Raw genomic sequence first — 25,856 nt, 5'->3', positions numbered from 1 at the left:
TTGCACAAGAATGTTTACGCGACGCGTCGACGATAGACCAGCTGCGTGCCGTCCTCTAACTCGCTCACGCGCATGTCCTCGTCGAGGTAAGTTATGCGCATGGTGACCTCGGACTCACCATCGGCGATTCGACCCATGACGTCGCCTACGGGAACCGTGGTGCCATTCAAGAAGTTCAACGCTGGCAAAACATTGGCGTCGTCTTGCCGCACCGTCGTCGACAAAGATCCCAGTGGCATCGCGATCGTGTCGTCGTCCAACACCCGAGTCGTACCCTTAGTTATCACGGAACCGTATCCAGAGAAAAGCGGGGCGAATCCGAGGAGTGGGACGCCCAGCGAAGCCTTGACGATGCAGTCGCTCTCGAGCGCGCCTTCGGAGATTTTCTGCAAGCACGTCCCGCAGCCGCCGCCAAACATGCTCGTCTGATGCTCGTGCGCGCCGTAAAAGAAGTCAGCATTCTCACCAAGGAGCTTACCCACGGCCCAAAAAAACGGGGACGAGCGGAACGGAAAACCGCTGCTCTCGTACACCAACTCCCACGTTCCGTTGAGCCGCTCGTCTCGCGCCGGCGCCGCCGTGGGATTCGTCAACGAGCGCACAAGCGCGCGCATCTCGTCGCGCTGCTGCGTCGTCGCGGCTTCACCGCGTCCCGCACACGCGGCCAGGGCGTAAATATTCATCTTACACGGCCCGTTCTCGATAGAATCAGAAGAGGACGACGACGAAGATGTGACGACGTCATCGCTCACGCCGACGGCGCGCGGCGTGGTGTGCGCGCGGCGCGATTTCACAGCGCGTCGTCCACGGGACGAAGACCGGGATTTGACGTCAGCGACGTACGCGCGAGAGTTCGCGGTGGCGGACATCTTCGACGTCGAGCGCGAACTGGCGTCGGCACCTCCCTCATCTTGTGGAAAAGACAACCTCCGAGAGGCGGGCGCTTTCTTTCTTTCGCAGCTGGCGGACAAGACTATTGAAAAACGAATGGTGTTACAGCGTCTTTTAAATTGCGAGCGCGTCGAAAATTTTTGGAACAACGTTCGCAGTGGTGAGACCGGCGGTGATGTCCTGGGCGAGCTCGACGAAGTAGAGTGCGGCGCGGCGCATGTGCACCGTGCCGACGGAGCCGCTCTTGTGCCCGGGCTTTTGCACGCGCGGTTTAATCTCTCGCACATAGAGGCGAAGGGCACCTTCGAAACTAATCTTAGCGAGGGATCCAATCGCGAGAACAACGACGTAAAGAACGATGTGGCCGATGATAGCCTTCGCGGCAATCAAGGTGAACCACTCACGGATTGTCGTTGGAAACGCCGCGACTTTCGTCGGCTTTTCGCGCCAAATCGCGCCCACTATGAATGCAAGCATGTAAAACAAGGTGCGCCACATGCGGCGGTAGCACGTCTGCGCGGCGACAAGAATGTGACCTCGGCTGTTCAGCGGGACAGGGAAAAGAAGAATCGCCGCGGACGTCAAGGCGAGGAAAGAAGCGCCTTGCGTCGTCATCACCGTCCCAGCCTGGAGGCCGGCGTTGCACCAATCCATGAGAGGTAAAACCAGTCGCAGCCCGACCGCACCGAGTACTACACCACCCTGCATATTGGCTGGCGACTCACCAGTGGCCAAGCGGCTGATTACGATCGCCATCATATAAGCGAATGCGAGTAGGTAATCTCCGACGACGATGTAAGGATGCTCCATCTCCCAAAGCGGCACGCTGCCGTATCTCCAACGAAGCACGAAGAAAGGAATGGCGGAAGCATTCATACCAGCAATCGATGGCCATGCGTACACCTTATGAGGAGCTAGAGCGCCGAGAGAACTTTGCGCCGGTCGCTTACTCGAGCTCTGAGTGCTCATCGTACCCTTCGTCAGGCAGCCGTAGGCGCAGCTCATGCAGTAAATAATCATCATTAACTGCGCGTAACTGCTGTCCACAGTCCACACGATAACGGGAAGTACTAAATAGTAAAAGTTTCGGCTGCCTAACCACATTGAAATGACGTGGAAAGTGCGACCGACGGTTCCGACTTGCTCTGGATGCAAGCCAACTTTAGTGAGAATGTTAGGAACCAAGTGTTTGGTGATGTTGATTTGACCGATGATGTAACGGCGGAATAAATTGTGACACCAGAGTAAACCCACGAGCAGAGGCACGGAAAGACTGTTCGGCTCTTCATCGATGTCGTTATCGAGAAGCGAAAGTTTCCAAGCCTTGGTTTCTTCCATCTCTTCTTCAACCATCATCTTTTTCCTGATGGCTTCGAGTTCTTTGCTATTGAACGTTTTCGGCACACTTGGCGCATCAGTAGAGTACGACTGCGATGTGAATAGTGACCTGGGCGAAACGTGAACTTGATGATCGAGCGACGGTCGCTTTTGCGGTAATGGCGACGCTAAAGCGTGCTGCGGGAGGATATCCAACGCAGCATCTCGAAGCACTGTGAGCATCTTGTCAATCTTGTCCGCCGTGTGACTGGCGTGCGCATATAGACGAAGGGACGGCGGGGGGCGGTGAGACGGTAAAATGACAGGACTGACTCGAGCCACGCACACACCAAATCCTTTACTTCGCATACGAGCAGCGATGCGATGCAGAAGCATGTTCTCGTCCCCGCTCCCAACGCCGGCCGAGAGCTTGACGGGGATGACTGGCGAGTCGGCATCTGCATCAGTAGTCATACCGGGAATGTCTCCACTGACGAGTGCGCTGCGAGTACGTCGCGCCGCGTCATGAAGCTTTTCAACCATGGCCGGTTCAGCTTCGATGCGGCTGATGGCGTGTAAAGAAGCCGTCGCGAGGTAGGGCGGTAAGGACGCTGAGAAGACGTAACCACTTCCCATCAAGCGTTGGTAAGCCACGACTCCCGTATCTCCGGCCACAAAACCACCCACAGATGCGCACGCGTTCTCCAACGAAGCACAAATGACATCAACAGAGCTGCTGGGTAGTCCAACGTGTTCAATCAGACCACGACCACTTTCACCCATGGCGCCAAAGGAGAACGACTCATCGAGAATCATTCGTGCATGGTGATGATCCTTCAAAGCTACAAGTTCACGGAGAGGCGCACATCGACCGGTGGAGCCAAAACATGCTTCAGTAATCAACCATCGACGTCTGACAGGTCGGGTGAGCCTCGCAGACGTGGAACCATCTTCGGTTTCAATTTGCGCAAAAACACGCGCCGCATCAGCAGGATCGGCGTGATTGTACCATCTAATTTCGAGCTTCGCCAAACGTAAACCAGCGATGATACTCGGTCCAACGCCTCGATCGACCACAGCCACATCACTTTTTGACGCTAAAGCTTGAATGACACTGGACGCAGTGCAAACGCCGAAAGAGTAAAGCACAGCTTCACCCACGCCGAGAAATTTCGCAATCTTGGCTTCCAAATCCATGTGCGGACGGAATGTGCCATAAAAACCACGAGGTGAGCACGATCCGAGACCATAGCGATGAATAGTTTCAGCGCACTGAGATCGCATGGTTTCGTCGAGGGTCAAATCTAAGAAATCTTGCGAGCTAAGTACCATGTCGTACGAATCCTTCATCTCGGACTTGGCGAACTGCTCAACCTTGGCATCTTCGAGTTTCATCTCTTCGTTTACCTTGCTGCCCACGGAAACGGGGGCCCAGTGGAGTCGAGACGCAGACTCCAAAGCCTTTTCTCTGTTTTTTAACGCGTACTCTACTCGTTTCTTACTCTCTTTGTGCTCTCGCTTTTCGAGCTCCTCGATGGAACCCGGAAAAAATCGGTTCGCGGGATACTTCTTAAACTTGAGGCAAAGCTCGTCGGCAATGTCAGAAATCACGTGCAATGCATTCTCCAGATCGGCCCTCTTGTGCGCAGCAGAAATGCAGAAGCGCACACGCGGCAGCGTTATCGGCGTGGCGGGAGAACCGACGACGACCACGGCTAAACCACGATTGAAAGCAAGACGAGAGAAATCGCCAATCTTGTATGGTTGATAGAGCATGACGGGCATGATTGGTGACGGATGATGGCCGAGAACTTCCAAGCCAAGCGCTACTAAGCCATCACGAAAAAATTCCGAGTTTGCTCGGAGCGCATCAAGCTTTTTCTTTCCGATATCTGTGCCGTCTTCGCCGGAAATCAAACGCAAAGATGAGAGGACTTGTGCGCACACCGCCGGCGCCATGGAAACCGCCTCGGTGTACCCGAGCGAAAAGCGCTTCACGGCTTCCACAACCTCTTTATCACCCGCCACGTATCCACCGGCGGCACCGAATGACTTGGTAAAAGTACCCATCATGACGGTGATGTCCTTGGTATCAACGCCAAGCTCTTCACACACGCCTCGCCCCGTCGGACCGACGGCGCCGATGGAGTGTGCCTCGTCCAAGTACACGTGCGCGCCGTACATTTTCGCCACCTCCACGATCGGCTTCAAGTTGCAAACTTCACCTTCCATGGAATAAATACCTTCCACGATGACGACAATCTTGTTGTAATTGTATCCACCCAAAACCGCGTCTTGTAAGATGAGTTCCAAGTCACCCACGCACTGGTGCTTAAACGGGCGAATCTTTGCCCCGCTCAAGCGCGCGCCTTCAACGATCGATGCGTGATTTAAGGCATCAGAAATGATCAAGTCGCCCTTCGAGCAAAGCGCCGGAATCACCGTACTATTCGTCGCAAAGCCCATACCGACCACGCACGCGCTCTCTTTGCCTACGAATCTGGCCACGAGATCTTCCACCTCGCGCAAGTTTTTGTCTCGTCCGAGCTCCGCCGCGGGCGATCCGCTCGTCACTGGATACTCGCTCAAAGATTTCTCCACAACCGGTGTGCAGTGCTCGTTGACGCCACCGAACCCGAGATAATTATAACTCCCCAAATTCAAGCACTTTCTCGACTCTGGCGTCGCTTGCAAGCGCGCAAAGTACCCGCGGTTGTGTTCCGGCGCCCGAATCGCGACGTCGATAAAATCCTCCGGCGACGAATAAATCGGTCGATTAAACGTATCCTCGATGTTTCCGTACATGTTCCCGATGTAGAAAAAGTCCTTAGCCTTACCCGCGCTCAGCGGCGTCAAGTCATTCTTTTCCCCATTCTCATCATCCGTCCGCCAGTCTTTTATCCCTCGCAGCGCGTTGAACGTATTCTTCGCCACGCCCTCGGCGACGTACACCACGTACTGCGCGTACGTCGCGCACGTGTGTCCGACCAATCGATACGCGCTGCGATTCTTCAGCGCGACGTTTTTACTATCGGGTCTGTACTCCGCGTACTCCATCCCGCGCGCCTCCGCGCGCCGTCGCGTTCAAACTTTCTCGCGCCCGAACGTTGGCGAGCGCCGATGGATAGGCGCGTTCGCGCGCGTTCGCGCGCCGACGCCGCGGTCACCGACGCCGCGCCGGGTCGCGCGCCGGGTCACCGACACCGCGCGCGACTCGGCTCGGGTCCTCGCGCGGTCCCGTCGCGCGGTCGAGTAGCGTCGGTCGTCGGTCGTCGGTCATCCGTCGTCCATCCGTCGTCGTCGTCGTCGCCTGGCGGGCGGCGCGTCGGATGGAAAAAACACGCCACGTGGCGCAAAACCGACGGACGGACGCGGCGCGCGTTCGATTTCGAACGTCGAACGCGCGCCCGCACTCGTCGGTGCGTGCGTTCGTTCGCGGACGTCGCGCGCGCCGCGTCGGCGACGACGACGACGACGACGACGACGACGACGACGATGACGATGACGCCGATGACGACGGCGAGACGCGCGGGCGCGCGCGCGACGCGATTCGCGCGGCGCGGTGGTTTGAATGCGCGTCGACGGGGCGCGCGCGCGACGCGCGCGTCGACGGAGGTCGTGGACGGCGCGCACGGGAAGACGACGCTGGTGATGATTGAGTGCGACGGCGCGCTCGTGGACGTGCACGGGGACGGGCACCGAGTCGCGTTTAATCGCGCGTTCGCGGCGAAAGGGGTGCGGAGCGCGAACTGGGACCACAGGGAGTACGCGTCGCTGTTGCGAAGCGGCGGCGGGAGCGCGTACGGGATGCTGGAGCGGTACTTTCACTTTTACGGGTACCCGAGCGAGTTGAACGCGACGGCGAAAAGGGCGATCGATAACGACGAGTACTTGAAGGCGATAAAGAGACTCGGGGATATGGTGCCGCTCGCGGACGCGGCGGGCGTCGTCGACGCGGGCGCGCCGACGGGGATGTCGAGGGAGGACGAAGCGCGGATGAGGGACGTATTCCTTCGCGACTTGATCGACGAGAAAGAGAAACAGTTCCAGTTGATGATTGACGAGCACGCGCTCAAGCTTCGAAGCGGGGTTGAGCGATTCGTGGATGATTGTATTCGCGAAAACGACAAGCTACAAGTGCTCATCATCTCCGAGACGGCGTCCACGAGCGAGGATCGAGTGTTGGAAGCCGCGCTTCACGGGTTGGGTCCACTTCGCTCGGCGGCGATTTCCATCACAGGTGCACCGGAAAGTTTCAACGCCACCAAAGGTATCGCTTCCCAGGCGCGCTCGGAGGCGGCGCGAATGATGAAGAAGACCAAGGGCGATTTGCTCGCCCCGGAAATCGGCGGCAATTTGCAGCGCCAAAACTTCAACTCGGACGTCATCATCGATGCTGGGATGTTCTCCACGAGTCGTCGCTCGATGCTCACCGCCGAAGTGATATCTGAAATCGCCATCCAGCGCGGGTTTTCTTCCGAGAACGTCATCTTTATCGGTGGATCCCAGGCGACGTGTTCCGAAGCCACGTCAGCCGGTGGTTTTTCCGTCATGGTGCGCAACCAGCTCCAGCGCGGCGGCGAGTTCCCAGGCGTGGACTCCGTCGTCGACGGCTACGGAGCGGGCGAGGGTATCACATTGCGCCGCATTCTCGCCGTTTTGGACACTCGCCGAAAGCAGCGCGAAGCGCAATAGTCAACATAAAGCTGTAATTTTATGCAACGCACCCGCGACGAGCAGACGAGGTCTTGTGGATGACTGTGGATTGTTGCGCATCTTGCGTCACTGATCCGCGCCGAACGTCCGGCGACCGACCCGACGTCGCGGACGAGCGCGATGCTCGACGACTCGCGCGATGGTCGCGGCCACCGCGTCGTGGACGCGCACACACGCGCGCTCGTCGAACCATCGAGCGACGTCATCGCGGCGAGCACGAGCGACCCGAAGGAAGATTTGCGACTCGAGCGCGCGCGGGCGTCGTTCAACTCGCGCGAACTCGAGGTCTTGCTCGCGGGAGGGAAGGATAATTATAAATTGCGTCAGCGAATCGCGTCGGTGATGACGACGAACGAGGCGTTCAGTAAGCGAGGCAAGTACTTTGACGAGCGGGACGAACTGTACGAGCGCACGCTGCGAATGTACTTGGCGCTGCCGAGCGCGGTGGCGAGCATGAATGAGAAAGAACCCATCGCCGTGGCGCGAATCATGCGGGAGTTGATCGACGAACCCGGGGGGCTGGACTTACACCTAGGAATGTTCATTCCCACAATTCAAGGGCAAGGGGACGAGGAACAGCGAAAGTATTGGATTCCAAAGTGCGTAAAGCTGGAGTGCGTGGGGACGTACGCGCAGACGGAGCTCGGACATGGAACCTACTTGAGAGGGCTAGAAACGACGGCGACTTATGATGAAGAGCGCGAGGAGTTCGTCGTGCACTCGCCGACGTTGACGAGCACAAAATGGTGGCCGGGCGGATTGGGAAAGACGTCCACACACGCCGTCGTGATGGCTCGATTGTTCACCAAAGGCGTCGATCATGGCGTGCATCCGTTCGTGGTGCAAATTCGCGATAATAAGACGCATGAGCCGTTACCAGGATGCACGATAGGTGATATCGGTAACAAGATGGGCTACAACGCCGTCGACAACGGGTTTCTGAGATTTGATCACGTTCGCGTCCAACGCCGAGCAATGTTGATGGGTCACTCCAAGGTTGAACGCGACGGTACGTACGTGCCAGCGCCGGTGGCGAAAGTTTCGTACGGTACGATGGTCTTCATTCGCTCCGACATCGTTATGAACGCCGCGCTTTACATGAAGAAAGCCGTCACTATTGCGATTCGATACAATTTAGTTCGCCGGCAATCGAACGCCGACGAGGTGACGGGGATGGAGTGCCAAGTTATCGATTATCAGCACAGCCAGCGAACGCTGTTTCCCATTCTCGCTAAGGCATTTGCCTTTCACTGCACGTCTGATTACATGCGCCGTATGTATTTTGAGTTCCAGAGGGACTCCCGCGAGAAAAAGGACTTCTCCGCCCTTCCAGAGCTTCACGCCACATCGAGCGGGCTCAAGGCGTACTGTTCGTGGGCGACGAAGGATGCCATCGAAGCATGTCGTCTAACGTGCGGTGGTCACGGCTACATGAACCTAGCGGGATTCGGCACTACACTAGCCACCTACGCCCCCAACGTGACGTATGAAGGTGACAACAACGTGCTTTGCTTACAAACCGCTCGGTATTTGTTAAAGGCGCACCGAAAAATGCTCAATGGCCAACCACCTGTGGACGCGCTCCGTTATCTCGACGGTGCAAGTTCTCGGAGCGCGCTTGCTCTCGGCGCAAGTTTACGCGATGAAAAGGCCATCCTCGATGCGTACGCCCATCGGGCGTGGCGGTTAGTCACGGAAGCCTCCAAGGTGACGGGCGATTTGTCGCCTGACGAAGCGATGCGAGTACACATGGTACAGTGGATCGGCGCGGCGAAGGCGCATTGCGCGTTCGTCGTCATGTATAATTTCGTCCTCGCGTACGACGAGACTCGATCTCGAGTGAGTGCGGAAACGTTAAACGTGTTGCATCGCCTCGTCTGCCTTCACGGTTTGTGTGGTATGGATGACACGATGGGTGAGTTTTTGGAAGACGGGCACATCGACGGCGAACAAGCGGCCGAGATTCGACAAGAAATCTTTAAACTTTTGTCTGAAATTCGACCAGATGCGGCAGCGCTCGTTGACTCTTTTGGACTGCACGACTATTTCTTAAACTCCGCGCTCGGTGCGAAGGATGGAGACGTCTACCGCCGACTGTACGAAGAAGTACAAGCGGCGCCGTTCAACAGAAAGCACACGCCACCCGGATACACCGAGCTCTTGCAACCAAAGCTGAGCCGCGGTAACTTCGGCGTCTCCAAGCTTTAATTCGTGGTAGATTATTTTTTGTCATTTAGATGATTGTTTGTTTGTTTCTCAGCGCCGCTGCTCGGTATTACAAAAGAATCAATCCGCTGAAGGCGTTTCGAGAGACGCCTTCAACTTTGAAAAATCGTTCAGTCCGGTGCCATCGCCGCCACCGTATTGAATGTCGTCGAACGTATTACACGTATCGGCCAAATCTTGATCGCTCTTCGTCATCACGTATCGATGCGGTGAGATGTGTTTGTTGCCGCTGATGAAGCTCCCCGCGGGCACCTTTGTGAGCTCAAATACATCTAGCGCGGCGCACTGTCGCGGGTTAAAACTCGACCCTCGCGGGGCGTACATGATGATCACCCCGCCCTCACACCCTCGTCCACGGTAAATCGTGTGCGTACCGTCGCGATCGACCGCCGCGAACACCGCTTCTCGCTGCGGATGCACCATGGCGAACGCCCAACTCCCCTTGAGTTCATCCAGAAAGTGCGTTCCGTACGTAGACCGCAATTGCGTCACCACGTGCGCCGGGTTCGCGTCGCTCGGCAAATCACAATCTCGCGCCATTTCCTCCAAATTCTCCAACTCCCCCACGAACACGGCCAGCATCCCGCTGTCCTCGCACTCGTGCACGTTCGCCTCCCGCGCCGCCGCCAAGAACCCAGCCGCGCCGAAATCTCGCTTCATCTCGCACCCGAGTTCCTCCAGCGCCACGAGCGCCGACCGTCGTCGACACCGTCCTCCCGTCGCCGCCCCGCCGCGCGACGACGACGACGCGCTCCCTCGTTGTTTCGCCCCCACGAAGCACACGAACGCTCCCCCCCAGCGCGTCTCGCGCGTCGCCTCGTCGGCGCGCCTCGTCGTCTCGTCTTCCTCTTCCCGCGTCGTCGCGTCGTCCTCGTCCATCGTTCGCGTGCGCGCGCGTCGCCGTCTCGCGTCCTCGTCGACGTGCGTCGTCCGGCGTCAGAGCGGCGCGCGCGCGCGACGCGCGCGATGTCGGCGTCGAGCGATCGCGCGGCGCTCGTCGTCGTCGTCGTCGTCGTCGTCGCGCGCGCGGCGAGGGAGGCGCGTCGCGCGCGCGCGCACGCGCCGAGAGACGACGCCGAGCGCGCGAGATTCGCAAAGGGAGGCGCGACGCCGCGCGGGAAACGGTTGGCGATGCTCGCGCACGCGCTGACGACGCTCGGCGTCGCGCTCGCGATGGCGGCGCGCGCGGTGACGGCGCCGACGAGAGCGAGGACGGCGAGGGTGGATCACGAGGACGCGGCGACGCGCGCGGCGCGAGCGACGTCGACGCGACGGGCGCGAGCGCGAGTGTGGATCGACGCGGAGGGAGGAGAAAACATCGTGCGAGAGGTGGCGCGAAGGCGAGGATTAGAGGACGTCGCGCGTTGGGTGACGATCGAGGCGGCGACGCCGAGGCGAGGCGAGGGATGGATGGACGCGCTCGCGGCGGCGTCGGACGAAGACGTCGACGCGCGGACGCGCGCGCTCGCGGACGAGAACGCGACGGTGTACGACTTCGTCGTCGTGCGCGATCGTCGCGGTGAAAACGATGAAGAGCGTGGGAAATTTGTCGTCGGGACGCACCGAGCGGCATGGATGCGATTCGACGACGAGCGTCTCCTCGCGGATGAACTGGAGGAACGACTTCGCGCGCTATTCGCACCTGCCGATGAAACGACACCCAGCGCGTCACCGTTTCTCACGACATCGGACGGTATCTTGCTCGCATCGTTTAGTCTGGTGAACGCGGAGCCGACGCCTGGGTACGCGTTTTCATGGGATTTTCAACGCGACGTCGAGCAACCGTTTCTCGGCGCGCTCCCGGAAGCGTTGAGTCGCGTATTAGAGGTGCGGATCGAGGCACAAGTGTTGCGACACGCACGCAGTCGGGTGCGACCGATGTGGTCGGACAAACACAGGGGATACGTGGTTGACTCGAAGCAGACACCATTCTTCATAGATTCAGACTGGCCGATCGACACGTCCGTGACGTACACGCCCATCGACGGGAAACCGTTGCACTTTGTGGTGTACGTACCGCCTCAAACCGAGTGTCCACTGTATGTGTTGGATGATAATCATGAATTAACGGCGACAAATGCGTTTATCGTCGAAGGTTGGGGTGGGCTCGTGGTCGTCAATCCTCCAGGATGTGCGGTGGCTCGCGGCGAAAACGAAATCAGACTGCGAAACGACGAAGTTGTAAACGTCGTGAACGCTTTCGTGCGCCAGCTTAGGATTCATTTAGGCGCGGGCGAATTTCTGCAAAAATTCGGAGCAAAGGTTTTACCGCCTAAGCACACCGGTTTCGCGACGTGGGAGGTCGATGCGCTTGTGCATTCGCGATTGGTTGCCGATTCGCAATCGACGATTTCTACTTTGAAATCGCTTGACGAGGTCATCTCGAGCATAGCGGACATCGCTGTTCCGGACGCTATCGCTGAAAGAATACTGGAGTCGGTTGAAGCACTCGAACGAGCGATTGATTTGGCGCAGAACGCACGGTACGACGAAGCCGGCGCGAGCGCGCGCTCGGCGCACGCGGCGGCGGAGAGAGCGTTCTTCGATCCATTCTCTCTCGGCGGTCTCGAGTCTTTTCCGTTCGAGTACAAAGTCGCATCAGTGATGCCAATCATATTGCCGACGATTTTCCCGCTAATGTTAGGCTTCATGCGTGAGATGCGTCACTTCCAGCTTCGTCGCAGAGAAGCTTTTCGTGCGAGCGAGAGCTCGAAGAAGACGTCGTAACGCATCAGATGGCGCTATAGATTTAGTCTTTAGTAACAACACTCTAGTAAATTAAGCTTCTTTTTTTTGCACTACGGTTTGTGCTCCTTCATCAACTTCGCCCCGATTGAATTCAATTCTTTCACGTAGAACTTGCCGCAGTCGTTCGCGCAACTCTCCATCTGCGCCTGCGCCTTCTCGACCCCTTTCGCCTCCACGATAGATTGCGCCTTATCTTGACACTGCACCACGCACCGCTGCACGCGTTGCTGAAACTGTCCGAGCGTCTGCATCACCGCGTGCTCCGCCTGCGATGTCGCCTGTCCCGCGCGTTCGAGACACGCCTGAAAGCTTTCCCTCGATTTGTCCCCGTCGCAGCACTTGGACGAAGCGTCGAACGCGCGCTTCTGCAACGGGCGAAACACCTTGAGGTCGAGGTCGTCCTGAATTTTCACGATGTTCTTCTGGAGATCTTCCATCGCGACGGACGACGCGGCGTCGCGTCGCGCGCGCGCGAATGCGACTGTGTCGTAGAGTCCTGGCGAGAAGAACACGTTGGTGTGGCTGTTTCTTTACAAGCGTCGCTAACGCTCGGGCTTTGTACGCAACATCGCGCTGCCGAGGTGTGAGTACTTGTGTCCATCGAGTGGATACTTCACGGATGCATCGCACACGTCCACCGGGGCGTTCCAGGAGGGAACGCACGAATCCACGGAGTCGTCTCCAGCCCAGGACGTGGGAATCCAGGCAGATTTTGACTTGAACTCGTCGCCGCCGCGCTGACAACCAAGCGAGTTGAACTTGGCGTCATCCCGATCCATGGCGTCAACCTGCTCTTGAGGAAGTGCTCGATCGCCCACGGTTTCGTCAGTGTACCAATCGGGCACGATTCCACCCAGGAGCTCTTTCTTGGTTGGCACGCTCGACGCGTGATAACAGTTCAAGGAAAGACGACTCGTCTTTCCCGATTTAATGCATCCGCCCATGAGGAAAGCATCGATCATGTCGAGACTGTGTTCGGTACTGTACCGAAGAAGTTTCTCGACGCCTTGCTTGGTGAACATGAGAGCTGCCGTTCCTGCCCACGAGCACATTTTGTTCCACTTGTACAAATAAACGTGCGTTGAATTCATCGCCGTGTGCATCGATTCGGGCGACCAGTCTGTCTTTACGAGACCCCGGGTACCTTTCCCCCACGTGCCAAACGCCCTTGAGCGGAACTTTTTCACGAATTGACCGGTGCTTCTTCCAGGGTTTAGGAGCCAGACCATATCTGCGTCGCGAGGAAGCTGGCGTCCGAGCTCTGTGTAGTCAAGCGGGCTCACGGAAGCGAACCCCATACCATCTTGCTCCCACACGGCAAACCGATCCTCACCTCGCGAAATAGCTTTCTTCCACACAGACATGTGAGATAGAAGACATCCAAGGTGGTGGTTATGCGGGAATACGCATTTTTCGCCGACGCAACGGTGCTGTGGATTGAGCTGCGATTCGTGAACCTGTCTGATGGGATACGGCAACTCACTGGTTGGAACGTTCGCTTCTGAAGCAGCAAGGGCTCCCGCTAGTACATCGTGCGTCGCGCTTCGCGCTGTCTCGAAGGTATCCGGCCAAAGCGAAGGAAACGTCGCACTCGAGATTTCCACAGTATTGCGCGCTTCGGCGTCGCTCAAACCACCGTGCGTTTTGAACAGGTTGAACACGTAATCGCGTCCTTTCCTAGATCTCTCCATCTCGTCTCCGGGCGACGTATCTGCTATGATATACGTCCGCACTCCCGTCGCTCCACTGATCCCGAGCGTCGATTTCCCACCGCCGCGAGCTCGTGCGCTCGTCCTCGCGTCGTCGACCCCCCCGCGCGACGCGACCGCCATCCCCGCGCCGACCGCACACGCCATCAGCGCAACACTCGCGAGACATCCTCGCGACGTCGACGTTCTCGCTCGGGATCGCTCGCTCACGTCGGTCTCACCGCGCTCTTCGTCCAGGATCGCAACACCCTCAACGACGCCGTTCGCGGCGTTGCGCTCGCAACACCCAATGCTCGCAACACCCTCAACGACGCCGTTCGCGGCGTTGCGCGCGAGCAAATTCGAGCGCTCGCCGCGAGAGATGCTTTGCGCGTCTTTGTCACTCATTCTCGCGTCGCGTGGGCGCGCGCAGTGTCGGCTGCGGACGCGCGTCGGTCTCTGTCGATCGGTCGGACATTTGTCGGCGACGGAGCTACAGCTACAGCTAGGCTACACCTACTCCTATTGGGGCGACTCGCTTGTACCGCACGGAAGCGCTTTCCAGACTCGCACGGTGCGATGTGGGGAGATGACGGACATGTCCTCATACTCTGGCACCGCTCGATTCGGGGCGTCTATTGCGGAATAGTAGTTGCAACAGGGCAACGCGATGCACGCGGCGGTGCCGTCTTCAGCCTGGATTGAACGCAATGTCGTCGCTAAAGACACGTGCGCGTGCACCATGACGATGATACACCGTTTAGTTTTGATGCGCATCTCTTCGATTTTTGCGCAGTGATGCTGCAAACGATCGATGTCGTACGACGCTTTGGAGTCCTTCGCGAAGCCCATCTCCGGATCCACCGCGACGCAATTCCAGCGCGTACGAAACGCAAACAAGGCTGCGGTTCGCGGCGTGTGACCATCTCCCACGGACACGAGCGTGATGTTGGGATCATCTGCACTAAAATCATCGCTCAGATGCGTACGCCACGCGTTGAACGCCGAGAAACTCTCCGTCAACTCCTTTGCGTCCGGGAACACTCGGCTCTCAACCAACTCCGTCGCGCAGTGCAGCTGCAAAAACTCCGTCATATATCTCGACGATATCGCGTCTTCCGCCTTTGAGGCGACAATTTTCCGACTTCTGTTGGGATCGAGCTGTCGCCCCTTCATCCGTTTCGCCTTGGCTAGCTTTTTATTCACCCTAAGATTCACCTTTTCGCTCGGGACTCGCGCGCTCGTTATGTTGAGGTTGTCCTTGCGGCGTCGCAGCGCCTTTGTCCCGAATTTCGACACCAAGTGTTCGCCGAGTTCGCTCATGAACGCGTCGCGCTCGACGTTGCCGTCGACGTGCGCGTCGCGAAAGGCTTCGAGTATGCGCTCGCGCGCCGTCCACTCGTCTTCCGGCGCGACTTCGAACGCGAGCGCGTCGAAAAACGCCGCGTAGTGGCTTCTCTCAAAGTTGGTTGTCGAAACATCGGCGCGCGCGGCTGCGCGCTCGCGCTCGACGCGCTCGTTGTGGTCGCGCTGTAAAGTGAGCCATTTAGGTTCGAGCTCGATGCGAGCGACCGAGCACGCGGGATCGGACGACATCGTTGCTCGGCCGCGGCGAAGTGAGGTGGCGACCGGGACGGGACTCCGGCGTCTGTCTCGTCTAAAGCTATGATTACAATCGAACGCGGACTACGCGCCTTTACTCGCGGTGAACTTCTTCAACCACTCTTCGAGCTCACTCTTATCTATCTCTAACGTCCCATCTTCGCCTTCGACGAGTTTCATCGATCCGCGCGCGACGCCGCCTTCGCCATCCTCCGCGTCCGCCTTTTGCGCGATGAAATCCTCCACGCTCCCCGGCTCGCCGAACCATCCCATTCGATCGGCGACGACGTGTTTCGCTTGACATCCCGGGCAAGTCACGATGACGACGCCGTTTTCGTACGCTTGGCGACTGAATCCTCTCGCAGCGCGCGCGTCGCACCGCCCGCACGTGAACATCATGTATAAATCTTTTCTCGCGTTCGGCGTCGATGGTGAGGCGTCTTCGACGTCTTTCGGTTCCTCTGCCGTCACAGACGATGCCGGTCGATCGACGTCGGACGCGAACGGGCGCGTCGAGCGCCACACGCGGTCGTGTCGCGGCGTCCACGTGGCACACGACGTGTGCAAGACGTCGCGCGTTGTCGCCGCGCGCGCGACGACGATAGAGGACGAGACGCGGAGCGCGAGACGCGAGATGGCGCGACGAAGGTGTGAAGACGTCATGCGTGCGTCGGTGCGTTCAACACGCGCGAGACGGGCGCACACGCGCGGGACAATGACGGTCGTGGGGAAGCGACAACGTTGACAACCTGCTAAACGACGCGATTCCGTTCGGCGACACGGCGATTGATTTCGACGGTTTCGATCCACGTCTGCTTCGTGACTTCTGAACCTCCGAGGGCGAGGGCGTGGAGACGCGCCATGGTGAGCAGCAAATGTAAAACTTCTTGCGTCAACGCCTTGTCGTTTTTGCGAGCGGCGACGATTTCGGTTTCGATGTCCGCAGATGTTTGTTCAGAGATCGTGTGCTTAGTCATGCGAGCTCCGGAGACGAAGGCACGCATGATTGCAAGTTCATCTTCGGTGGTTTCGATGACTTTCGGCTGACGCACGCGTCGCAAAGGTACGATAACGTCCGCCGGAATGATGCTCTTCGTGTCGGACAAGATGATGAGCGGAACGTCCACGGGCATTCGCATCTGATGATACTGAAAATCGTACTCGAGATCTTGCAACGTAGACAGCGACTTCAGCGCATCGACGTTTCGAATGCCAATCTCAGTCAAAGTACCGGCCTCCAGTTTGGTCTCGTCCAATAGCAAAACTGTGCTCGCGGCAAGTTGCAACGGACCAGAGCGAAGACGGTTGTACACGTAATCCTTCTTCGGCGACCACGAGCGTGCGTTAAGCGCGGGTACTGTCACGGGAAGGTGTGCAGTGCTCGGGCACACCTGACCGATCACAGTAGACAGCATTTCAGATATCGTTCCCGTTTCGCACGAATCCAATTTACATCCGGTGAGGTTGACAGAAAACTTACCCAATGTGAGCATGTCCGTTCGCGTGTGGACGCGCGAAATCAACGTCATCAACACCAACTCCGCTGCAAAAACATCACCACCGAGGACGTTAGTAAGGATATCCAGTAATTTAGAGCGCGCCGAATTAACCTGCTCTGGCGAGAGCTTGTGCGAAGTTTCCATTTCGGTTTCACTGAAGCGTTCCACCGGCGTCGAGTTGACAAATTTATTCTGGGACGTCACCTTGTACGCCAAGGCGTGGAATCTAGGAACCAAACTCGTCACCGGATTCTTGGACGCATCTTCCTCGGGAAACGCCGATGACGCGTACAAAGCGGCGTTCGGGCTGTCTTCCATCTGCTGATCCCGTTTCTCGACTCCGAGTTCTGGCGCATAGTACAGCATGCCGACAAATTCTACGACGTCGTTCAACTTCAGTGAGTCGTCCGTTTCGCCGTACAACTTCACAATGCACGGCGAACGCGACTCAGGAATAAGAGGAAAGTTTAGCAACTGATCGAGCGATTCCTCGTGGACCTCTTCTTCACCAATCTGTTCCGGAGTATCCGGCGCCGTGCGATCCCCCGCGCTCGCCTTTTTCACGCGTTCAATGTCCGGTCTAATCAACATCGCCGTCCCCGTCGTCGGCGTCATCACGTTCGCATCCGCACACACGTCCATATGTGCTTCCTCCTCTCGCGCTCGCTTCTCCCCGTGTGCATCTTCACTAGCCGCCCGCTCGTTCATCGTCGCCCGCTCGCGTTCGCCCACCCACCGCCGTTCGCCCGGCACCGGCACGCAATACAGCACGCGTCTCTCGAACAGTACGCTCTCTCCGATCCCTCCGTTCACGTCATCCATCGTTGATTCCGCATATTTCGTCGTCACCCACGTCTTCTCGTCCCCATTCGCGCGTTCATACGCCCCGACGTAGTACTCCGGCTCGTACATGTCCTGCACCAAGCCGCGAAACCGAACCAGGGCGTTGTTTTGAATCGTCTCCACCCCGCCGTGCGCGTTAATCTCCGGCAGCGCGTTGAACTTTTCCTCGCATCGTGTGAGTTCAAGCGCGGTCTCGCGCACGCCCCAATCCTCATCGGTCGGCTTCGTCGTCGTCGTCGTCGTCGATCGAGCGAACGCGCGCTGGATGAATCCCAGTGGGTCCGTCACGAGCGCGTCGACGGCGTCGTTCTGCGTCATGCTGCGATGCGTCACGGTGCGTTGCGATGTTACGTCACTTCGCGTCACGCGCGACGGTCAGCGCGTTCGGCCGACGGCGCGGTGTGCGGTATTCGAAAAATTCCATCTGGACGACAGCCGACTTTTCGGGTTTAAAAATGTGGAGCGCGCTCGCGGTTGCTTTTGTTTGGAATCGTACTAATGGTGCTATGAAACTAAGCGAGTCACGCGAGGTTGAGGTCAAAGTCGAAGGGGTCGTCGTCGTCGTCGTCGACGACGACGACGTGGGATCGCTTCTTCGACTTTTTGGACGATTTCTTTTTGGACTTCGGCGGCGGCGTCGGGACTGCGCCGAGCGCGGGCTCGAATTCCCGGCCCAGGATTTCGTTTCCAACGTTCTCGGAGACGAAATAGTTTGGGAACTTTTCCACGGCCATCGATAAATGAGTTTTGGCGTTGGCGGTGTTGAAATGCCACGCGCATGGCGATTTCCCGGTCTCGGCGTTGTACACGCGGCCAGTTTTTTCATCTCGGCGCATCAGTCGCATATCCATCGCTCCGGGAGAGTGGAGGATCGACCCGTCGAGGTCGATTTTGAATTTTGGATCGCGGTCGGCGATGCGAGACATGGCGTACGAGGCCAAACAAAGCTGATCGTCGTAAAATCCATCGTTCATACGCTCCTCCTTTGCTTGTGCATCGGTGTGCTGAAACGCCTTGCACGTGCTTCGAAAGCGTCGCTCGCCTGAGAGATTCTCCGTCTCGACAAAACTATCTTCGAGATAGTCGAAATACTTGAGCAGTGCATCTTTGCGACCCATCATCAAGCCGGCGTTGGGCCAACGGAATGCGCGTGGGTCACCAGGAATGCCGCCGCGGAACGGCTCGCCTTCAGCGACTCGACCGATTTCACCCATATTGTTGTGCTTATCCATCCAGTCAATGTCGTCGCGAAACTCGTAATAACTCATGACTTCCGGGTACAGTTGCGTCTCTCCACTAACAAGCATATCCGCTCCACTGTCTTCGAATCGTTTGAGCAACTCGTCTTGCCCACACGAGAAGAAAACATCGCCCGTGTCGCTCACGACGACGACGGGATTGCCGCTCATGTGTTCTAAATCTGTCCTCAAACCCATTGTCTTATCCTCCCAGTTGTTCCAGGTCGTCCCGTGACCGGTAATTCTCGCCGGCAACCCCCAATGCGTGGCCGACGCCAACCACACGTTGGCGTATTTCCCCATATCCGTCGAGTGTCCACTGACGAAAAGCTTTCCCGTCTCTGAATTCGGACTCTCGTGCACGTTGAGGTACGCGTTGTCTTCCCAAAACGGCGCCGTCGCCCACTTTTCCAAAAACGTTGGCACTCGCACTCGGCGACCATCGTATGATCGCGTTACTTCGACGACCGATCTATCCTTCATCGGCACGTTCCGCGTCTCCTCTACCAACACCATCTGCCTCGTCAACGCCTTCGTCGGCGTCAACACCCTCGATTGACCGAGCGCCGCACCCTTTCCTTGCGCTGTGCTCGCGTTTCCATCGCCCCCAGCTTCGACATCCGTCGACGGAGCGCCAGAGAGCATCGTTTTGAACCACGCCACCGAGTTCGTGCGCCCTAACGATTCCGATCGCACCGCGTCGTGCGCCATCAGGAAGACGAACGCACTCAAGAGCAGGGTCACGCACGCAAAGGCGACGCACTTCGTCCGTCGACGGATCGCGCGCGACGGCGCGACGTGCGCGTGATCGATCGATCCGTCATCGCTGTCGTCACGCACGGTGACGACGTCGAGCAGCGGCTTCGACTCCATCGCGCGCGGGCGTCAAAGAATGGTGTTCGCGGTCGGTCGACGAAGCTTTGCTGCTTTCGCAAGACTTGGGATTTCTATTTCTATCTATTTCTTCCTCGGCGAGCGCGACGACGCGTCGTCGTCGTCTACGAATCGAGAATAGGCGTGGAAATGATGACGACTACATGAAACCGAACATGCCGGCAGATTCCGTTTTGCGTATGGAAAAGTGTGCCTTGATCCACTTGCTCGCCGAGTGTTCTGCGCGGTGGCAGAGCACTCGCAAGACGACGTCGGCGGTGTGGATATTTATGATATCGGTGTCGTCCGCGTTTGACACCGGCGTGTGCATCTCTTTTTGACTCAAATCGGTGTAATTTTGGCACAAGTCGTCCGTGGAGAGGCTCATCATGGACAGAATGGCGGACATCGGCGTGATGCGAGCGGTGACTTCGGCGACGTCCAAGCCGTTGCCTCCCGCGATGAAAAAGTCTCGAAGAATTTCTATTTCTTCTTCTAAAAGCTCAACATCGTTTGCAACGAACACACGACTCGGCCCACCGTTCAACAACACACGCATCCATCCCGAGACCGTGGCTTGTAGCAAAAAAGAGCCAACCGCGTTTCGAGTCTGACTGTCCAGTCGCACGGCTACGTAACCCAAGACGCCATCCAAGTACGGCAATATCTCAGTGCTGATGTTGTGCGAACTTCTATGAACGCCTTGCGCATAGATGTTATGTAGAATTGCGCCGCTCAAATCCCGATAGATAACGCTGTACGCCATGTGGTTCGCTATTTGACTCATGCTCTGGCGAAGCGCCTGTCTCGCCCCAGCCATCATGCCTTCAAACCAATCTGCACTCGGCACGACGTGTTCCGCGTTGGGATGAGTCAGCAGTGACGCAGAACGTTGCATACTTTTCCACTTCGGAATGATTTCTTGCTCAAGCAAGTACATCTTATCCATGAGGAATTTCAGTGAAGTCAAACGCAGCGTCGACGCACCGACGCATCCTTCTTCAAAAGAAAATCGTGGCGGTTCTTCGGACTTGAAATTGTTGTGGAGATCGTCGACTATAGCCTTTTTGTACCGTGTCATAGTAGGTATTGGCGGCACGATCTCTTCAGCCGAACCGAGCGATTGAACGGCAGACCTTGAATACTTTCGCACAGCGGCGTCGATGCCCTCAGTCAGCGCTCTCAAAGCGCTCACGTGCGCAGGGATTTTCAACGAGAAAAAACCATCCAACGTCTCGTTCACGGCTCGTAAAAAGTCGACTGCACTCGGAACGGGAGCGCTATCCTTGTTTACTTTCCATCTCTCGGTCGAGATGCATCGATCGACGATGGTGTTTAAATCGTCAATTTTCACATTCAGCCAAGTGAACACGAGAACAGACGTGCGCTCATCTAACGCCATGGGCTCGACCGCATCACCACCAGTAGCGACGAGTGCGTTTTGTAGATCACCAACCGTCCATATAGTCTCTAAAGATTGAACATTGAGTTGCGGTCCTGACTCGAGCCAAGCGTATAAATCTTTCTTGAAGCGGTCGCCGAGTTGAGCAGCAAAGCATCCCGTCACGTTGGAACTCATTCCAGGGGAGGTCACTATGTACCGTTCTAGATGCGCAGAGAACTGATCGGCGCTGTGTGCTGTCGTTTGAGCGATCGTTCGGAGGGAGGTACACGTTGCATCACCGCCTTGTACATTCGCATCCTCCATCGCAGCGGTGCGAACGCGATCATACTCTGCGCACGCAGACTTTTGACAAGCATCCTTCAAAATAGCGACACCATCTAGACCCAACATTTGCGCTGTGTCGTAAGTGATGTCAACAATAACGTCAAACACCTCTGGATCGATCATCAGGATGTCACGATCATCGTGTGTCGCTGGTGGCGCGACGGTGTGCATGAAGTCGTGCAGCATGAATCTGCCCCAGCTCAGAATAGAACTCACCGCTGAAGCAACCGCCGGCGACATTTTCGTCTCCGTACGATGCAAACTATCTCTCGCTTTTGATAAAAGAGCCAGCGCTGGTGATCCTTCGTCGTAGTCTATTCCCACGTCTTTCATGGCTGCGATCGCTTGCCTGACTACGGCAAACGCCAGCATCACACCTCTAGAAGTTTCATCTGTCAAACCCAAAGCGCATGCCACGGGTTGAAAGCTGTCAATGATGGTCGTTGCATCGTATGCCAGAGTGTAATCTTCCACCTGGTCAAAGACTGCGCTTAAAAGTTCGACGTATAACTTCATACCAAAGATGCCAGGGTACCCAAAACCGTTCTTTTCGCTTTCGATTACGGATTCAATCATCTCAATCGCCGACTCGACCCATGTGGCGTCGACTTCAGGAAGCGTCAACATTCTGTTTATCTCGGACAATACGTTTTGTGTCGTAAGATTCGGAGTATCGTCGTCTGAATCATGCTTCGCTGCTGTCTTCTTGCTCGCACTCGCGTTTTGCTCAGAGCAATGACGCGCCCACAACAGCTCGCATGCTGCGCGACAACGCTTCTTGAAAAACTGCTCACCCTCGCCGAGAGGGCCATTAAAATGCTCTATCGCGGATATCATCGCGCGCAGATGGATACGCGCTGAGATCCCCTCCTCTTTGATGGCTGGCGCGAATTTCTCAGAATGCTTTTGAATCTTGTCAGCAAGTTCCTGGTCGATATCTAAGGCGATGCGAGCCGTTTCTAACTGCTCTTCGTCCATCTGTACCGAGCAAACAATTTCAAACGCCAGTTCGCGTAAATCTGTAACGCTGAGAGCCGAATACAAATCTGGTAACTTCAGTTCGCCAGAGCTTGCGCACGACGGCGCTTTGTCGAGCGTAAAGACCGCGGTCGTCTCGTCTGCTTTTTTCGCCTCTACCGTTGCTACTGCCGTACCCATACCATCGCTCACACCAACATTCACCATGTTTTCGAACGGATTAGTCGAATTTTTCGCCGTCGACGATTCGTTGGAAATCGCTTTGCTCCGTTCCAGCCGCTTCGGCGCGCACGCGCTCGTTTCTTGCGTTGCGGCGTCCCCTCCTGCTCGTTTCGTCGCCGCGGACGCCGTGAGCACCCCGCTCAAGTCTACGCGCTCGTTACGTCGTAGTCGCTCGATTACGTCTTGGACGTTCACCGCGCCGTAGTTCACGTCATCCATCGACGTTCCTGGCGGTAGATTGAACTCGAGGCGTTTGTCGTCGAGAATGAAACTCAACATCAACGCGTTGTCACGCTCGAGCTTGACGAGACGCTCGAGGGAGACGGTTGTTGTTGCCGCATCCTCGGTGTGGTCCATTCAAACCGAGGGCTGGAGCGCTCCCGGGTCGCCGAGCGCGCGCGTCGCCGTGTGATGATTAGGTGACCCACGCGCGAGGCCCAGGCGACGGAAAAGTTCAGGAGTTATGATGGAATCACTATGTACAAACGATGGCCTATTCGAAATCAAAGTTGGGGTTGATGGCGAGCACGCGCTCCTCAATGATGCGCTGGCGCTCGCGAGCAGCGACGGCGGCGGGATCCAATGCTGCGTCGTCTTCGGCGAGCAAAGGCGCAGGTTGCGCCTCTTGCACGACCAAGAGCGTTTGCTCTCGGTTGATGAGATGCTTGATGATGTTGCGCACCAGTTTGTATTCGGCTAAGAGGTCCTCGGGATCGGAAACGCCCGAGGGTACGACTTGCTCGTCGATGTACCAGCTGATTAAATCTTTCTGGAGCATACCAGCTTCGGCGCCATCTTCGCTGTCGCGCTCGCGTTGGCGCATGTGGCGCAGGAGAATGTGTTTGACCTGATTGTACCTTTCGGAACTCACCGTGGTCGTTCGCTTCTCAGCTACAGGCTCGGGTTCAGCGGGGGCCATGTCCTCGCCGTCAGCCGCATCCTCTCCTTTCTCTTGCGCTTTTGCTTGACGTTCTTGCTCGCGTCGCTTAGCTCGCAAGCTCTCGAGAACTTCTTCGGGAAGGATGGGATCACTGATGTCGTTCTCGAGCTCCATGTCATCCGCGTCGAGTGTCAAATCGCGAGCCTCGACAGCGATGATGGACTCGGACAAAAGTCGTCTCGCTTCTCTCACGTGCTTCGGATGCACTTCCGCCCGGCAGTGCAATCGCGCGAGAGCCTCAGACAGACGGACGATTGCCTCGAGCTGACGAACGGTGATTCTGTACGCTGTTTGCGTACCTGGCTGGCTATCACCCCGACGCAGTTTCACGTACGCATCCACGATTTCTTTCTGAGCTTCCGGCGTCATTCTCGGTTTGATTGTGCGCGCGTATCGGATGTAACGTTGAAGCTGCTCCAACGAAAAATCAACTTCCACGGCGGTTTCACGCTTTTGATGCAAGCTCACGATGTGTCGAGCCAACGTGTAGTCGTGGAACTCATCCGGTTCATCGATCATGACGTGAACTAAATCAAAACGAGACAAAATAGCCGGAGGAAGCGACAAGTTATGTCGCAACTTTTTGCTTCGATCGTAACGTCCGCCGTTTGGATTCGCGGCGGCCAAAATACTCGTCCTCGCGTTCAACGTCGCTTGAATGCCTGCTTTAGCAATACTGATGGTCTGTTGCTCCATCGCCTCGTGAATGGCGACTTGGTCTTTCACGTCCATCTTATCAAATTCATCGATGCAGCAAATACCGTTATCGGCGAGCATGAGCGCGCCGGCTTCGATACAATATTCACCAGTTTCGATATCTTTAGCGACAGTTGCCGTCAAACCAGCCGCAGAAGAGCTCTTGCCTGAAGTATACACGGCGCGCGGTAAGAATGCGGTGACATACTTCAGGAACTGACTTTTCGCGCAGGATGGATCACCCACGATCAACACGTTGATGTCTCCCCGCAAATTCGTCTGACCAGTACTCTTGTGAACGCCACCGAATAACATAAGGGTGATGGCACGCTTGATATCGCTGTGTCCGTGCACAGTAGGAGCGATAGAGCGCACAAACTTGTCGTACAAGTGCGGATCTTGCGCCATTTGCGTGATCTCGCGCTTTTCTTGCGAAGAAAAGGTTTTGACAACTTCTTCCTCGTCATCGCCGCGAATATCTACCGCACCGCCGCCACTTGGCTCGGCCGTGTTCACGACGCTTTGCGCGACAAAAACCATGCGATAGAAGAGTTCTCGGCAACCTAACTGACGCAAGCCCGTAATACCATCGCTTCGTCCCTTGGCCGAAGATTGGAGCTCGGTGCGATCGCCCGCCATGTTCTTTGGGGCGACCTCTGGCACAACGAGCAAAGTGCCAGTGAACACAGCCTTGTCACCGGCTCGCGCTTCTTCGACGATTTCGTGTCGAAGTATGACGTCCATGCTTCTTGGCAATGAGCCAGCCGGGACCTCGTCCGCGTTCTCTTGTACACGCACTCTTTGCCAATCCACAAACTTGCACCCCTCTCGCTCCAGGGTCCACTTGTTTCTGTTGCCGCAAACTTCGTTGAGGCAGATTGACGGTTCCGTATACCGACACTGCTGCTCCACATTCGGCACCAGGGTTCCACACTCGCCACATTTGAAGCACCCCATCAACAACTCCGGTCGAACGTCCGACGTGCGCGTCACTGTCCCGCTAAAGCTCGAAAGTTGCCCGATGTTGTTTGCCTTCAAACTTCGTAACCGATCGACTCGAGGCAAGTTGAAAAACTTCACCCAAAACTCTTTTTCCACGCCACCATCGTACCTTACCAATTCCGGTCGATGTTCTCGTACAAATAATCCCACCGCCTCGTTCAAGAACGGCTGATACATGTAAAAGTTCGCCTGCACCGCCTCGGCACCGAGTTCGTTGTCGTAGTCCATCAAGTGTGAAAAATCAACCGTCAACGTCGTCTTAGAGTCCATGTACTCCAACTGCTCCACGTACACTCGTCGCTGATTCCTTCTTGCATCATCTCGAACACCCGGACTGGCGAGCACTCCATCGTCGGGCGCATCCGCGCTTGCGTCGTAGACGTACTCGTTCAAAAAAGACTGAAACCTCCTTCGCACCTCATCGCTCCCTTGCACGTTCACGTTCACGCTCGTCATGTCGTCTCCGCCGTCGCGTCCGACGCGCCGTTAAATACACTTCTCGTCGCCGCACCTCCGTCGTCCGCACGCTCCCACGACGCGCGTCGGCCGATGTCTCGATGTCCCGGCCGCGATCGTCCCGAGCAATCCCACGAAAATCTCGTTCCGCGCGCGCTCGTCGAGTTCTTCGCGGTTCGATCGCCCGCACGA

At 56.9% G+C, this 25,856-nt stretch overlaps 14 protein-coding genes across 14 annotated transcripts; 3 read left to right on the top strand and 11 right to left on the bottom strand.

Moving 5' to 3' along the window:
• Nucleotides 1-14: 14 nt before the first annotated feature.
• On the bottom strand, nt 15-683 carry OSTLU_28878 (predicted protein; the record flags this gene model as incomplete). Its single annotated transcript, XM_001415465.1, has 1 exon — nt 15-683. One exon carries the CDS (start codon nt 681-683, stop codon nt 15-17), a length of 669 nt encoding a protein of 222 aa, XP_001415502.1.
• A 1,729-nt stretch (nt 684-2,412) lies between these two features.
• Nucleotides 2,413-3,540, bottom strand: OSTLU_40179 (predicted protein; the record flags this gene model as incomplete). Its single annotated transcript, XM_001415464.1, has 1 exon — nt 2,413-3,540. A coding segment is annotated over one exon (1,128 nt), but the record flags the coding sequence as incomplete, so codon positions are not given.
• Nucleotides 3,541-3,780: 240 nt separating this feature from the next.
• On the bottom strand, nt 3,781-5,265 carry OSTLU_40144 (predicted protein; the record flags this gene model as incomplete). Its single annotated transcript, XM_001415463.1, has 1 exon — nt 3,781-5,265. A coding segment is annotated over one exon (1,485 nt), but the record flags the coding sequence as incomplete, so codon positions are not given.
• Nucleotides 5,266-5,641: 376 nt separating this feature from the next.
• On the top strand, nt 5,642-6,944 carry OSTLU_28876 (predicted protein). The gene has a single exon (XM_001415795.1). The coding sequence runs from the start codon at nt 5,860-5,862 to the stop codon at nt 6,901-6,903; it is 1,044 nt and encodes a 347-aa protein (XP_001415832.1). The 5' UTR covers nt 5,642-5,859; the 3' UTR covers nt 6,904-6,944.
• Nucleotides 6,945-7,044: 100 nt separating this feature from the next.
• On the top strand, nt 7,045-9,132 carry OSTLU_13743 (predicted protein; the record flags this gene model as incomplete). Its single annotated transcript, XM_001415794.1, has 1 exon — nt 7,045-9,132. The coding sequence occupies one exon, from the start codon at nt 7,045-7,047 to the stop codon at nt 9,130-9,132; it is 2,088 nt and encodes a 695-aa protein (XP_001415831.1).
• A 78-nt stretch (nt 9,133-9,210) lies between these two features.
• OSTLU_28874 (predicted protein) lies at nt 9,211-9,810 on the bottom strand (the record flags this gene model as incomplete). The annotated part of the gene is made up of 1 exon (XM_001415462.1): nt 9,211-9,810. One exon carries the CDS (start codon nt 9,808-9,810, stop codon nt 9,211-9,213), a length of 600 nt encoding a protein of 199 aa, XP_001415499.1.
• Nucleotides 9,811-10,560: 750 nt separating this feature from the next.
• On the top strand, nt 10,561-11,877 carry OSTLU_28873 (predicted protein; the record flags this gene model as incomplete). The annotated part of the gene is made up of 1 exon (XM_001415793.1): nt 10,561-11,877. One exon carries the CDS (start codon nt 10,561-10,563, stop codon nt 11,875-11,877), a length of 1,317 nt encoding a protein of 438 aa, XP_001415830.1.
• Nucleotides 11,878-11,948: 71 nt separating this feature from the next.
• On the bottom strand, nt 11,949-12,692 carry OSTLU_28872 (predicted protein; the record flags this gene model as incomplete). Its single annotated transcript, XM_001415461.1, has 1 exon — nt 11,949-12,692. Exon 1 carries the CDS (start codon nt 12,333-12,335, stop codon nt 11,949-11,951), a length of 387 nt encoding a protein of 128 aa, XP_001415498.1. The 5' UTR covers nt 12,336-12,692.
• Nucleotides 12,693-14,108: 1,416 nt separating this feature from the next.
• OSTLU_13740 (predicted protein) lies at nt 14,109-15,182 on the bottom strand (the record flags this gene model as incomplete). The annotated part of the gene is made up of 1 exon (XM_001415460.1): nt 14,109-15,182. The coding sequence occupies one exon, from the start codon at nt 15,180-15,182 to the stop codon at nt 14,109-14,111; it is 1,074 nt and encodes a 357-aa protein (XP_001415497.1).
• Nucleotides 15,183-15,272: 90 nt separating this feature from the next.
• OSTLU_28869 (predicted protein) lies at nt 15,273-15,587 on the bottom strand (the record flags this gene model as incomplete). The annotated part of the gene is made up of 1 exon (XM_001415459.1): nt 15,273-15,587. The coding sequence occupies one exon, from the start codon at nt 15,585-15,587 to the stop codon at nt 15,273-15,275; it is 315 nt and encodes a 104-aa protein (XP_001415496.1).
• Nucleotides 15,588-15,940: 353 nt separating this feature from the next.
• OSTLU_40132 (predicted protein) lies at nt 15,941-17,848 on the bottom strand (the record flags this gene model as incomplete). The annotated part of the gene is made up of 2 exons (XM_001415458.1): nt 15,941-17,110; nt 17,324-17,848. 2 exons carry the CDS (start codon nt 17,846-17,848, stop codon nt 15,941-15,943), a joined length of 1,695 nt encoding a protein of 564 aa, XP_001415495.1.
• Nucleotides 17,849-18,006: 158 nt separating this feature from the next.
• On the bottom strand, nt 18,007-19,649 carry OSTLU_28867 (predicted protein). Its single transcript, XM_001415457.1, has one exon. It carries the CDS (start codon nt 19,639-19,641, stop codon nt 18,052-18,054), a length of 1,590 nt encoding a protein of 529 aa, XP_001415494.1. The 5' UTR covers nt 19,642-19,649; the 3' UTR covers nt 18,007-18,051.
• Nucleotides 19,650-19,726: 77 nt separating this feature from the next.
• Nucleotides 19,727-22,555, bottom strand: OSTLU_28866 (predicted protein; the record flags this gene model as incomplete). Its single annotated transcript, XM_001415456.1, has 1 exon — nt 19,727-22,555. The coding sequence occupies one exon, from the start codon at nt 22,553-22,555 to the stop codon at nt 19,802-19,804; it is 2,754 nt and encodes a 917-aa protein (XP_001415493.1). The 3' UTR covers nt 19,727-19,801.
• Nucleotides 22,556-23,063: 508 nt separating this feature from the next.
• Nucleotides 23,064-25,664, bottom strand: OSTLU_39655 (predicted protein; the record flags this gene model as incomplete). The annotated part of the gene is made up of 2 exons (XM_001415455.1): nt 23,064-23,527; nt 23,603-25,664. 2 exons carry the CDS (start codon nt 25,662-25,664, stop codon nt 23,064-23,066), a joined length of 2,526 nt encoding a protein of 841 aa, XP_001415492.1.
• Nucleotides 25,665-25,856: the final 192 nt, after the last annotated feature.

This window comes from Ostreococcus lucimarinus, chromosome 1 (genome assembly GCF_000092065.1).
Source record: "Ostreococcus lucimarinus CCE9901 chromosome 1, complete sequence".
In the NCBI taxonomy this organism is placed as follows: domain Eukaryota; kingdom Viridiplantae; phylum Chlorophyta; class Mamiellophyceae; order Mamiellales; family Bathycoccaceae; genus Ostreococcus; species Ostreococcus sp. 'lucimarinus'.
This window is presented reverse-complemented; position numbering and strand designations above follow the sequence as displayed.